The following is a 13,978-nucleotide window of genomic DNA, read 5'->3' on the forward strand; positions in this document are numbered from 1 at the left end:
CCTCTCCAGCGGAGCCTGCTGAAAGGTGCGGGCTGCCCTTTAAACTGACCTGCGCCTCCCAGCTGGGAGGCTCAGATCAGTTTAAAGGGCAGCCCGCGCCTTTCAGCGGGCTCCCCTGAAGGGGGGCCGAATTTGCCGGATTTATTCGCGAACTCCCAAACTCGCTGAATTCGGCCCCCCCGGTTGCCCGCCAGTTTTGAGTTCGGATCCGTCCGAACAGAAAATCACCGAATCAGGGGAAATTCGGTTGATTTTCAGTTCGGACCGAACCGAATTGACAGCCCTACTCCTTCTATTACAACTGATCTCCAGCCGATAGAGATCAGTTCACCTGGAGAAAATGGCCGCTTTGGCAATTGGCCTCTATGGTATTGAAGTCCCTCCCCAAACCCCACCCTCCTCAAGCTCCGCCCCAAAAATATCCCACTGATGGCAAAGAGGGACCTGGCAACCCTAATCAGAAGTGGCTTAATGGCACTTATCACATACTCAGAGCTTTCCCTGAACGTACCAAATATGGTTGCAGGTGGTAGGTAGTGGCCACAACCTCCCTGTATTGATGAAATGACCATGACTAGGTTGTACCTGGCATGTTGGTTTTCTCTGTGTAGGGAGAGGGTTTGTTTAGTCGGTTGGCAGAGACGTATTAGTCAGCGCAGCTCCTCCCCTGTAACTTGAAATGGTGCAGCCCGAGGAACGCTCTGCCAGTTGATTCTGCTGGTTGTACATTGTCTCTCAAAGTGACTTTCTAACCAATCAAAGGTGCTCTGGTTTGCAGAAAGCATTGAGATACAATGGGGAGGGGCTGTAGCTCAATGGTAGAGCATCTGCTTGGCATGCAAAAGGTCCCAGGTTCAATCCCTGGCATCTCCAGTTAAAGGGACTAGGCAAGTAGGTGATGTGAAAGATCTCTACCTGAGACCTTGGAGAGCCGCTGCCAGTCTGAGTAGACAATACTGACTTTGATGGACCGAGGAACGCTCTGCCAGTTGATTCTGCTGGTTGTACATTGTGTCTCAAAGTGACTTTCTAACCAATTAAAGGTGCTCTGGTTTGCAGAAAGCATTGAGATACAATGGGGAGGGGCTGTAGCTCAATGGTAGAGCATCTGCTTGGCATGCAAAAGGTCCCAGGTTCAATCCCTGGCATCTCCAGTTTAAGGGACTAGGCAAGTAGGTGATGTGAAAGACTTCTACCTGAGATCTTGGAGAGCCGCTGCCAGTCTGAGTAGACAATACTGACTTCGATGGACCAAGGGCCTGATTCAGTATAAGGCAGCTTCGTGTGTTCATGTGATGACAGAGCAGTTTTCAAGTTGTGTTCCTTCAGGGCATCCTTTCTACATCAGCTTGTTTATCAAGGAACTCTTGTGGATTGCAGATGCTTCTGGAGGGTTTCGGTTAGTCCATTTGATTCATGCTTGTAAGCTAGGTTGTCCCAGTTGTCTTACATGAATGGAGAAAGAACATACCTAGTGTTGCTCTTGCAAATCTACTTTACGCAGGGAAGATTTGCAGTTGGCAAGTTGTTCTAGAAGACAGCTTACCTGTCCTTATTGTGGACTCTAATTCTTAATTCCTGCTGAACATCCCCGTTAGATGTTTATTTTATTTATTTATCTAGGCTTGTGTCTCACTCAGGGTGCGTAACAACAAATCAAACAAAAGGTAGAGAAAAGTGGCGTATAAAAACCAACTCTTATTCTAGGAAAAGGCTGCTGTGTCAGAGCATGTCTTGAGCTGCTGGCCAAAGAACTAGCAGGATGCTCTTCAACACCCCAGGGCATATTTTGAAAAGTCCTCTAGCTTGCTACTGTTTGGCAGTGGACTTAATTGTGCAATCCTATGCAGACCGACTCTGGTCTAAGCCTGCTGAGTTCCGTGGGTTTAGACTGGAATAACTCTGCATAGGATTGCACTGCAAATGTCTCACCCGACAGCTGGTACTGGGCCAGGACAGATTAATTTCCTTCGAAGGTTTAAAAAAAAAAGCAGAAGGAATTATGGATCGTTGTCTAGATTGTTGAGCGGATTTGGACACCAGGAGGGGCTATCACAATAATTAAAGAGAGAGAGCGAGAAAGTAAAATCCATAAACTGAGCTGGATGGGTGTGAAACAGCTGTTTGAGTTGGAACAGAGGGAAGGGGAAATTGGTTCACGTTTGGCATTTGAGGAGCGGTAATCTATGGCTTTCTCCCTCCTCTTGGGTTTTAAATCGTAAATCACTTTTTCTTGGGGGAGGGGGGAAGGATGCTTCTTTGCTTGAACATCTGCATGCCTGTGAATCCCCCGCAGAGCTGAAAACGCGGGATGGCTTTTCTGCTGGGATCGTTCCAGAACTGGCAATATCCAAAAATTATGTTCTATCAAATTTGAAGTGCAAAATGAAAGATCCTTGGCGTGGGGGGGGGGGAGGAGAAAGAGATGGAGCAATTCAGAATCTGTTAGAAAGCCCAAACTGGAAGGGACATTGGTGAGTGGATCTCCTTTGTTATTAGTGAGTAGTAGCCATTGAAGGAGGGGAGGAGAGCTGGATCACAGCCCAGGTCAAGGGGTGTTATCTTGTGTTGTCTTCCCACCTTCAAACAGCCCCTACTGTTTATAATGCATAAAGGAAACTGTTGATCAAACTGCGCAGTTTTTCTCATCAGGATCTATGGCTTGTTATGGGGTCAGGAAAACAGCAGAGGGGAAGCTAAGCCCCTGTCCAAATCTAAGGCGGGGAAGGGGGCTGCTTGGAATATCCAGTCGTGAACCTCCCAGAAACTTTGAAGACATGAACTAGAATTGCCAGCTCTGAGTTGGGAAATACCTGGAGATTTTAGAGGTGGAGTCTGAGGAAGGCGGGGTTTGGAGAAGGGATGAACTTCAATGCCATAGAACTTCAATTGCCAAAGCGGCCACTTTCTCCAGGGGAACTGATTTCTAACACCTGGAGATCAGTTGTAACAGTGGGAGATCTCCAGTGACCACCTGGAAGTTGGCAATCCTAACATGAACACATGAAGTTGCCTTATACTGAATCAGAATAATGGTTCTTCAGGGTTGATATTGTCTGTTCAGACTGGCAGTGGCACTGAAGGCAGAAGTCTTTCCCGTCACCTACTACCCAACTGGAGATCTTAGGGATGCACACCAAGCAGATGCTCCCCCACTGAACCACTTTCTGAATGCCAAGAAGATGCTCTACCACTGAATTACAACCCCCTTTCATTTTGTTTTGCCTCTCCTGGTACCCTCCCCAGAGAAATTTACGATCACAAAATAATAACTTGCTGGTGCTCCCCGGCCCAAGGAGCGTCTGGCTGGCCTCGACCAGGCCCAGGGCTTTCTCTGCCCTGGCCCCTGTCTGGTGGAATAGCCTCCCGAGTGAGATCAGGGTAGGGTTGCTAGGTCCCTCTTCGCCACCAGCGGGAGATTTTGGGGGCAGAGCCTGAGGAGGGCAGGGTTTGGGAAGGGACTTCAGTGGCATAGTCCAACTGCCAAAGCGGACATTTTCTCTAGGTGAACTATGTCTGTCTGCTGGAGATCAGTTGTAATAGCAGATCTCCAGCTAATACCTGGAGGTTGGCAACCCTAGATCAGGGCCCTGCAGGACCTTCAAGACTTCTACAGGGCCTTATGGTTGAGGCCAGCGATGGTTCTCCCTATAAATACTGCCCCCCAGTCCCTCCCCCCTGCTGCTGAGCCCCTTTCCCCATTTTGGGGGGAGGTCAGTTCTATCTACCGATCTGCAGACAACTATGATATTATTTTAACACCATTGGTGGGGGGAGGAGTATCATTCCCCCATTTATTGGAATGATTTGGGCTATTTTAAACGTACTTAAATTATATCTTAACGTTTTATTAATTTTACTTTTCCGGATTTTGTAAACTGCCCTAAGCCCTGCCTTTGGGCTGGGTAGAAATGTAATACAATAGATAGATAGATAGATAGATAGATAGATAGATAGATAGATAGATAGATAGATAGATAGATAGATAGATAGATAGATAGATAGATAGATAGAAGCAAGCCTTGGCCTGTGTTGACGACAGGTTGGGTTGGTGGCCAGGCTCCAAACTCTCTCTTGCCAGAGCTTCGCAAAACTTTTGCAAGGCTGCGGAATCCTTTGCAAATCTCCAGAGACTCAGAAAGGCTTCCCAAGCCTGGCGAAGGCTTCCGGGGATTCGTGAAGGCTTCGCAAACCCCGGCTGGCCATAATTTGCAGCCAGGAGCCCACGCACCGGCTCAGCAGCATTACTGCAATTCTCCGGCTGCATCAGCCCAAAGAAGGGAAGGGTCGGCAGCTGGGATGTGGCCCCAGAGAGCCAATAAGTCATGCCTGCCTTCCAGCGTGGCGTAGTGGTTAAGAGCAGTGGTTTGGAGTGGCGGACTCTGATCTGGAGAAGCGGGTTTGATTCCCCACTCCTCCACATGAGCGGCAGACGCTAATCTGGTGAACTGGGTTGGTTTCCCCACTGCTCCACATGAAGCCAGCTGGGTGACCTTGGGCTAGTCACAGCTCTCTCAGAGCTCTCTCAGCCCCACCTATCTCACAGGGTGTCTGTTGTGGGGAGGGGGAAAGGAAGGTGATTGTAAGCTGATTTGATTCTTGCTTAAGTGGTAGAGAAAGTTGGCATATAAAAACCAAATCTTCTTCTTCTTCCTTTTTTTTTTTTTAATTAGAGGACTTTTGGAGGGGGTGTCCTTTTAAATTTCAGGTTTGGGTTTTCTACAGGGCATATTTTTGCGTACCAGAATTCCAGAACCCTCCCCACCCCAATTACCCCCAAATGATTCCAATAACAGAAACAACCAACATATTGAAAAGTGTCCCCTGCAGAAAACCCAAACCTGAAATGAAACTGGAAATTTTTGCAGTGCACAGCTCTAGGAAATATAGAAGGATAGAAACATCCCTTCTGGATGCACACCTTAACGTGGTGAGGGGGGTTGTGTGTGTCAGGGAAGCTGAGAGCAATACCGTAAGAGGTCTAGACTCTATCAAGAGACTAAACTCCTAGCAGAGTCACTCAAGACGGAATGGTCACAGCTGAGACACCAGACAAAGATGCATCCACCCCCTTAAGGGATCAATGGCCACATCCACAGAAGAGAACAGGCAGTTCCAATGGGTATGGGGGCAGAGGAATCCCTGAGGGTTAGCTACTGGGCAGCAGCAGTAGTGGAAGTTGACACTGGCGGAGGATCTTTTGTAGACAACGGCAGTGCCACTACAGCTAACCCTGGTTAGTACTGCGCAGAAGAAGGCAGTGGTAAACCACTTCTGACCAACCTTTACCTTGAAAACCCTATGATGAGACAATCCAAAATGAAAAAAAGATATAGTGCTGGAAGATGGGCCCCCCAGGTCGGATGGCACTCAATCTGCTACTGGGGTAGAGCAGAGGACAAGTACAAGTAGCGCTGTTCTTAATGATGCGATTGGACTAAAGCCGAAAGGACGTTCAGTGGTTGACATGAATAGATGCAAAATGAAAGTCCGAAGCTGTTCGACGCATATAATAGGAACATGGAATGTGAGAAGCATGAATCAGGGTAAGCTTGAAATTGTTAAACAAGAAATGGAACGTATGGACATTTCAGTCCTGGGAGTAAGTGAATTAAAGTGGACTGGATTAGGACATTTCCAATCAGAAAATTACAAAGCGTTTTATTCAGGGAATGACAAAAAGAGAAGAAATAGCGTTGCTTTATTAGTGAGGCAAGATGTAGCAAAGGCACTCAGGAGCTATAATGCAAAGTCTGACCGATTAATATCAATCAGACTTCAGGGAAAGCCTATCAACATAAGCATCATTCAAGTTTATGCCCCAACTACAGTTGCTGATGAGGAAGAAATTGAAAGTTTTTATGCCAGTGTTCAGGATGATATTGATCACACACCTAAACAAGACATGCTGATAATCATAGGTGATTGGAATGCAAAAGTAGGAAACAAAGCAGACGCAAATATTGTTGGCAGATTTGGGCTAGGAGCACGGGATGAAGCAGGAGAACGCCTCGTAGAATTCAGTGAAGACAACAATCTGTTCATTGCAAACACATGTTTCAGGCAACCAAATAGACGATTGTATACATGGACATCACCAGACGGCCAGTATAGAAATTAAATAGATTATATAATTGGAAGCAGAAGATGGAGAAGCTCTATTCTCTCGGCCAAAACAAGACCAGGAGCCGACCGACTGCAGTACAGAGTGAACATGTCCACTCCCTTCTTAAAGCCTTCCAAGTTGGCAGCCCTCACCACATCCTGGGGCAGGGAGTTCCACAATTTAACTATGCAGTCCATAATGTAACTCTGCAGCACAGTCTGCTTTTTTCATGGCATGGTGCTGTGCATCAGAGTGTCCGCATTAAGCCGTCCATGAACTTCTGTGTTGGAAATCCACCCTGCCTATAAGGGTAAAGCAGATCAAGTTTGTAGTTAACGGCAAAATCATTTTCAGAGCCTTCCCTCGTTTTATGTCTCAGGGCTCCAACCCCCTCCCCTCCACACTTCTTCCCTAACCCTCCCACAACTCTTGCCCTCGTAAAACACAGAAGTGTCCTTTACTCAGCTTGAAAGTGAACCTTATTAACCTGAAATATATTCTGGACCAGCAACCTGGGAGCCTTTAATAACATTTTAGTCTGCTGTCTCAGTGCTTAACGCTGCAGCATTTTAAACATGTTTTTTTGGCCCGACTGTTTTTTCCCCCCTTGAAGTGCTTTTTAACAATATTTTAGCTGCCTAAGCTGTCTCTGGCGGCTGGGGAACACTTGTTGCTGGAAATAATGTTTTCCCCGGTAACATCTCTGCATCATTGTGACATATTTAACGTTTAAAAATTGTTTTGTATGTGGCTTGTTTTTAAATGGGAGCGAGAGCATAAATTCCAGATTTGGGGGCGGGGGGCGGGCTGGAACCGAATCCCCCCACTACCACCACTCCAACCCCAGAATAAGTGGTGCGAAATAATCCAAGCGGAGTAACCAATGACACGGCAGTCGGGAATGCTGGCACGCGGCATTTTTTTTAACTTGCTTTAATTGCTTTTTGCCCGGACTGGGGATATTTATGGGTTAGGAGATTGCCAAGTTATTTATTAGATGGAGGATCTGGGGATAGACTAATATAAATCACTTAGGCTGGTATTGAATATACCAGACACTCAGTAATTTAAAAAGCTTTAATAAAAATGCTAAAATATGAGACTTGTCTTTGGCTGTAATGAGACTCAGTTATCATGTTTTTATCAGCAATTTTTAGGCTGTTTTATATTTTGCAAAAAAAAAAAAAAAAGCAGCCAATTGTGGGCAGGGCCTACCAAAGCCCACCCCTCCACCGTTTACCGGATACTTCTGATGTCTAAACAGGGCAGTGTTGTGCTGTGGCAGGTATATCTGACACAGTGCGGGACAGACACCTCTCTGCTTAACCTAGGAACTATTTATGCTTAAAAATGGTTTGAAAGATTCAGGGTTAAACTTAAGGTTGGTGCATTCAAACAACAGAACATGTAGGGTTGCCAGGTCCCTCTTTGCCACAGGTGGGAGATTTTTGGGGTGGAGCCTGAGGAGGGCGGGTTTTGGGGAGGGGAGGGACTTCAATGCCATAGAGTCCAATTGCTAAAGGGACCATTTTTCTCCAGGTGATTTGATCTCTATCGGCTGGAGATCAGTTGAATTAGCAGGAGGTCACCCTAAGAACATGCTATATTTCATCTAGCCCTTAGAGATGTAAGGCTAACGATAAGAGCCCGAGAGGAGGAAGAGAGGGAGAGTAGCGATGCATTCTAAAGACAGAAGACAGGTTAGTTTTTTAAAAAATACTTGACCGAACTCCTCCTAAGCAAGGATGTGCGGCATATCTCAAGATGCTCAACTTAGTTTGCCTCTCCGCCTCGTCCCGTGTCGCCAGCGGGAGGCCTGCCGTAGGAAGGTGCCTGAGTGGGTGGGGAGAAACGAGAGGAGATGCATAAGTAGTTGCTAGGCAATTACCTATATCCATTTTCTCCAACTCCTTTATTTCCTTTTTCTGGGTTATCATAACTGTCCCTGAATTAGGGACAGGGTTGGGGTGACTAGGAACGAGCTTCTCTAACTTTTGTAGTTGTGCGAAACAGGGGATTTGGGCAAGCAGAATTTGTCATACCGGGGTGAGAAAAGCTGCTCCGGCCAAAATTCCCTTGTGTATAATCCCCCCCCCCTTTTTTTTTTTGGATGTTTAAAACCTTTATTGAGATATGAAGACAATAATCCATTTCTAATTAGCCAGGACATTAGCCAGGGGAGGGGGCATGGCTCAGTGGTAGAGTATCTCCTTGCCATGACGAAGGTCCCAGGTTCAATCCCTAGGGTTGCCAGGTCCCTCTTTGCCACTGGAGGGAAGTTTTTGGGGCAGAGCCTGAGGAAGGCGGGGTTTGGGGAGGGGAGGGACTTCAATGCCATAGAGTCTGATTGCCAACGCGGCCATTTTCCCCAGGTGAACTGGAGACAGAGTTGTGGGGCCCTGCTCATAGAGCCCTCTAGCTAACTTCTCAACATCTACTCTGTATGGTCAGTTTCTGTTTTATCTGACATATTGTGTGTGTGTTAAGTGCCGTCAAGTCGCTTCCGACTCATGGGGACCCTATGAATGAAAGTCCTCCAAAATGTCCTCTCTTCGACAGCCCTGCTCAGATCCTGCAAATTGAAGGCTGTGGCTTCCTTTACTGAGTCAATCCATCTCTTGTTGGGTCTTCCTCTTTTCCTGCTGCCCTCAACTTTTCCTATCATGACGGTCTTTTCCAGTGACTCTTGTCATCTCATGACGTGACCAAAATACGATAGGATACGATCTGACATATTAGTCGCAAATAAAATTTATTTTTTTATTTCTTTTAGCTAACTTCTCCTCTGCCCAAATTGCCGCATAGCTTTGCCAGTTGTATTACTGGCCTTTGCTCTAAACAGCAGCTTAAACTTCTGTTGGTCATCAGAATTGTTTCTTCTGAACACAAGCTGTGACTCTGCATTGCTGAAGCCACACTGAAGGGTTTGCAGTGGTGTGTGGAATTTTGTGGTGTGTGGATGAAAAATGTGCATATCACATGGTGAAAAAGACAAAGGATTATGCTCACCTGAAAAATGTGAAGGGAAAAAAGAGGGCGGGGTGGGGGGAGCTAGCACAAATTTAGGACAAAGAAATGTCTCCTGATCTGATCTGAGCTTGTATTATGGCAGGGGTCCCCAATCTTTTTGAGCCTATGGGTACATTTTGGATTCTGACACGGCACGGTGGATGTAGTGACAAAACGGCTGCCACAAAATGGCTAACACAGGAGGCGGAGCCAGCCCAAAAATGATTGCTGCAGCTTAACTTCAGTACCACGTCGTAGATCCTTGTGCTGTGTTGGCAGCTGCTGCCAAAGCAACCTTTTTAAAAAATCTGAACAGCCAATCCAATCTCCAGCAGTCAATCAGAAGCCTTGCTAGGCAAAAGCCCTACCTGGCTCCACTCACCTCCTGAAAACACTTGACGGGCGACAGAAAAGTTGTCAGCGGAATTGTTCTATGGGTTCTGTGGGTTGACTCTTAGATGGATTCAGATTTATTAATACAGCATAAGCCAGTAAAAACACATGTGCCAATTATACAAAAGGTAAAAAATTTCAGCAGTTCAACCAAAAAACATTCCTAATTAACATTTCCAAATAATGTATTGACTCTTAGACATATTCTACTTCTTCTGCCTTCTGGTTTAACTTAGAGCATTTCTAACATTAATTTCAGAATTGGTACATGTGCAGTGTGCTGCTGCTTTCAACGTGCTGTTTTCCTTAAGTGGAAATGCACATGGGTGCATTAATTAAAGCACCGTGCAGAAAGGGAAAGCGGTGGGTTTGTGCTATTGCAGCAAGACTTCTTTCTGTGCTGTGATTTCACCAATGCATATATGTGCCCATGCCTACGAGCAACCTATAAGGCAAAACAACAGATGTGAGGTAAACACTGCAAATTATACATGTGCAGTGGTCTGAACATAGTCCCGAAATAATAAAAATGGGGTAGGAATGACAGTTGGTACAACTTGGCAAATAAATTCAGGTAAATTCAGAGCCTCAAAGTCCAGGGAGAAATCCAGAAGCGGAGAGTTTTGCAGCCACCGCTAAGCGAAATTTGCGAGCCGTGTGAGCATTAAGGACAAGGAAAGCTGTGAACAAGGCTATAAATACGCATGCTGAGAGATGCTCTGGAAACAATCATTATAAACCACCGGAGCACAGCTTGAGTGGTTTGTGATGTCACTGGAATCATGGCGTGTATTTATATCCTTGCAATTCATAATAATTTGTTCTTGTTCTCTATCATCTCTCTTCACAAAACACAACATAGTGGGAGAAAAGCAATCATAAACAGAATGGGATCTGATCTGACATGGCATGATATAATGCGTTATCTAAGTAAGGGCACTCGTGGGGGGGGGAATCCCACAAGCAGCAGCCAAAAAGAAAAGCAGGTGTGTATAGTATCGATGTTCTATCATACGAAGAGGTTGCCAGCATCTTTGCTGTTTCTAGAGATCCTGGAATACTTTTTTCCTCTGAGCAAATTGTTCTGCTTGACTTAAGAATCATCTTTAACCTTCTGTCAAGGTGAAAATGACAGCTGGGCAGTTTATTTGTACCAACCCAATGCTTTGGCCATTCATTCAGCATCCTCACCTTTCGATCCTCACTACCCTCAGCTTGGTGTAATGGTTAAGAACAGTGGACTGTAATCTGGAACAAAAGGGTTTGATTAAGAATGGGGAGGGGCTGTTGCTCAGTGGTAGAGCATCTGCTTGGCATGCAAAAGGTCCCAGGTTCAATCCCTGGCATCTCCAGTTAAAGGAACTGGGCAAGTAGGAGATGTGAAAGACTAAGACTCTGGAGAGCCGCTGCCGGTCTGAGTAGACAATACTGACTTCGATGGACCAAGGGTCTGGTTCAGTATAAGGCAGCTTCATGTGTTCATGTGTTACTCTAATCTGGAAAACAGGGTTTGATTCCCCAATCCTATACACGAAGCCTGCTGGGTGACCTTGGGCTAGTCACAGTTCACTCAGAACTCTCTCAGCCCCACCTACCTCACAAGGTGTCTGTTGTGGGGAGAGGAAGGGAAGGAGATTGTAAACCAGTTTGACTCTCCTTAAATGGTAGAGAAAAATCGGCATATACAACTCTATTCTTCTTCTCCTTCTCCTTCTTCTTCTTTTCCAAGTTCACTCATCCAAAAACTATGCATAACTCTCATAGTTAGAATGAGAATACATGCTCTTCACCTACATAGTCAGTGGCTTCAAATAAGTTCCCCGTCACCTGCCTCACCCAAAGTATGGGGCAGTAGTTGTGAATTTCCTGCATTGTGCAGGGGGTTGGACTAGATGACCCTGGTGGTCCCTTATGACTCTATGATTCTGTGATTCAGAGCTATGATACAATAATGGCAATTCTTTGACTTGTATGTCTTACAAAGAGGAAGACCAGCCCAACCGCCCCCTAATCCTCCTCATCAGGAGGTGGCAGCTATTGAGTTTCTTTGTCTGGATTCCCAATCGGAGTTGGCTTGCAGTTCACCCTTGCCTGTGGTGATGGCAGAGTTTATCTTCCATGTGTGCTTCTGTAATCCTGGATAATCTGCATTTGAATATATACCCATCGATTTGTGTGGGTTTTTCACCAAAGCTCTATTAACGGACCTTGGTTTGAGCCTGGAGGGGGACCCACCTTCCCCTTGAACCAGATTCGTTGTCTTTTTATGGCTGTCGCGATGGGAAAGTGAGATACCAAGGACATAATAACTTCCATAGCAACCAACTGTGAAGGCACAAACAAGAGATTATGATTCAGGTGGGGAATAAACAGCAGAGACGCAGATGAATCCTTGAAGAACATGTTTTCGCGCCAGTGTCCTTTGTAATAAAGAACCAGTGAACAGAAATATAGGAATGTTTAGATTCGAAAAGACTGAATCATTTCTCTCCATAGGTTTTTTTTTTTTTTTAAGCTTCCCACAAGGCATCAGCTGTCCTTTAAATCTGCCGCACGTTATATTGCCAGGAGCAGAGTAGTGGATTGAAAGCCAACATCTCTTTTCTTCCTTCCCCTTCCCCAAAAGGTTTCAAGCTATTTTGAAATGTTCTTAATCCCCACAATTGAAAGGCAAGGTGGATGTGGGCTGGGGGTAATCGAGAAGATAGAGAAAAATGAGAACTGGAATCCAACCTTTGCAAGATGTCTCCAGAAAGGGACTAATGGATCTGTACCCAGAAATGGGACCAGAGATTGTATTATTCAAATGTGTAGATAGGAGCAAGCTGGATTCTTTGGGTTGGTCTTTAAGAGAATATTGAATATGAATAAGCATAAAATGCCTAAGTAGAATTTCAAATAGGATGTTTGTATCACCTTCCCTTCACTTCCCCACAACAGACACCCTGCGAGGTAGTTGGGCTGAGAGAACTCTAAGACAGCTGTGACTAGCCCAAAGTTACCCAGCTGGCTTCATGTGGAGGAGTGGGGAAACCAACCCGGTTCACCAGATTAGCATCTGTCGCTCATGTGGAGGAGTGGGGAATCAAACCCTGGTTCTCCAGACTAGAGTCCACCGCTCCAAACCACCGTTCTTAACCACTTCACCACCGCTCTTAACCACTATGCCACACTGGAATCCCCACATATCTGACATCATTTGGAATGTTTTACCTAGGTATTAGTGTCATCCTACTTTTCTCGTTGCAGTCCCTCCCCAGATTATAAACATCTCCCGAGACATCACCGTCAACGAAGGCAGCAGCGTAACCCTCCTGTGTTTGGCTTTTGGAAGACCAGAACCAACAGTGACATGGAGGCATCTGTCTAGCAAAGGTAAGAAGTTGCTCAAACTTGAAGTTGTGGGGAAGGGGGACGCCACCTGGCTCAACTAGGGTAGAATACACCATATAAGGAGGAAGGAAGTGCTGTGTTGTGTACATTTTGGAGTGTGGTCGCGTTGTATGATTTCATGCAAACACCTTGATGGGTGTGATGTTCTTCTGGAATAGAAGGCTTTTTTAGAAATAACACATCTCCTGCTCACGCTAAATTACCAACTGTGATGTGCAATTAATATGGCAGTGTTTGATTGAAAGTTGAGGTTCTCTCTGGTTCCTCTCACAGCTGGTTCTTTTGGGTATGACTCTTGATTGGGGAACTGTCTCCTAAGAAGCTTATCGTGTTAGTTGGGCCAAAACAGCTGACAATAATGTTTTGTGCAAAATGGAGCAAACCAAAGGTTAGGTTAACAACTGTGATTAAGGTTAATGCATATTATTAGCTTGCAGTTGGGCGAATCCACTTTGCCAGTCTGGGTAGTTTTGATGACCCTTTTGGGTAGCTTTGATGAACCATTTTGCAATGCATCTGGAGGTATGTGGGCATACCTCCAGTTAGGTTGGTGATGTGCCAGAGAAGATTGTGCTACAGCCCAATACTGGATGTGTAGTTCTTGGAGAGGAAGTACAAGTGCCTATTGTCTGGGTAACACCAACGAGAGATGGCTTTGAGGTTCATGGTAGGGTTTGTGTGCAGAGGGTGGGAATGAATGCAGAGAAATTACATGCTTGAGTCACGTAGGCTCGTTGGTTTATTGTCTGGTGAATCCATTGCTCTTTGCCTGAGCTGCCTGCTGGGCAGTGCTGGTCTTGCTCCCAGGAACAAAAACGAAAAGTGTCCCAAAACGGTGGGCAGGGCCAGCCATGATTGACAGTGCATGCTGCAAACTTTACATTGCAAGGAGACTTCCATGGACTGCTCCGTGCCTGAGTTGAGGAATGGGGCATCCCTTCTCACCATGTTTGTTCTCATAATCTCATGACTGGACAGATGATTGGTGGCAGCCCCCTTTTCTACTTTCCCCCCACTCCCTTCATCAACACATGTGAGAAGCATGTTGTGGAAATGGGCGTGGAATGAAGATCAGCT

The 13,978-nt window shown here is 45.8% G+C and overlaps 1 protein-coding gene across 3 annotated transcripts in view; it reads left to right on the forward strand.

Annotated features, from left to right (window-relative positions):
* The window catches only part of OPCML (opioid binding protein/cell adhesion molecule like), a 911,865-nt gene that overhangs the window by 789,709 nt on the left and 108,178 nt on the right, over positions 1–13,978 (forward strand). For all 3 annotated transcript variants that reach the window (XM_056860420.1, XM_056860421.1, XM_056860419.1), the window contains one exon: positions 12,758–12,883. In XM_056860420.1, coding sequence (XP_056716398.1) covers positions 12,758–12,883 — 126 coding nt within the window. The remainder of the gene's footprint in view (positions 1–12,757; positions 12,884–13,978) is intronic.

Source organism: Euleptes europaea, chromosome 14 (assembly GCF_029931775.1).
Source record: "Euleptes europaea isolate rEulEur1 chromosome 14, rEulEur1.hap1, whole genome shotgun sequence".
NCBI lineage: Eukaryota > Metazoa > Chordata > Lepidosauria > Squamata > Sphaerodactylidae > Euleptes > Euleptes europaea.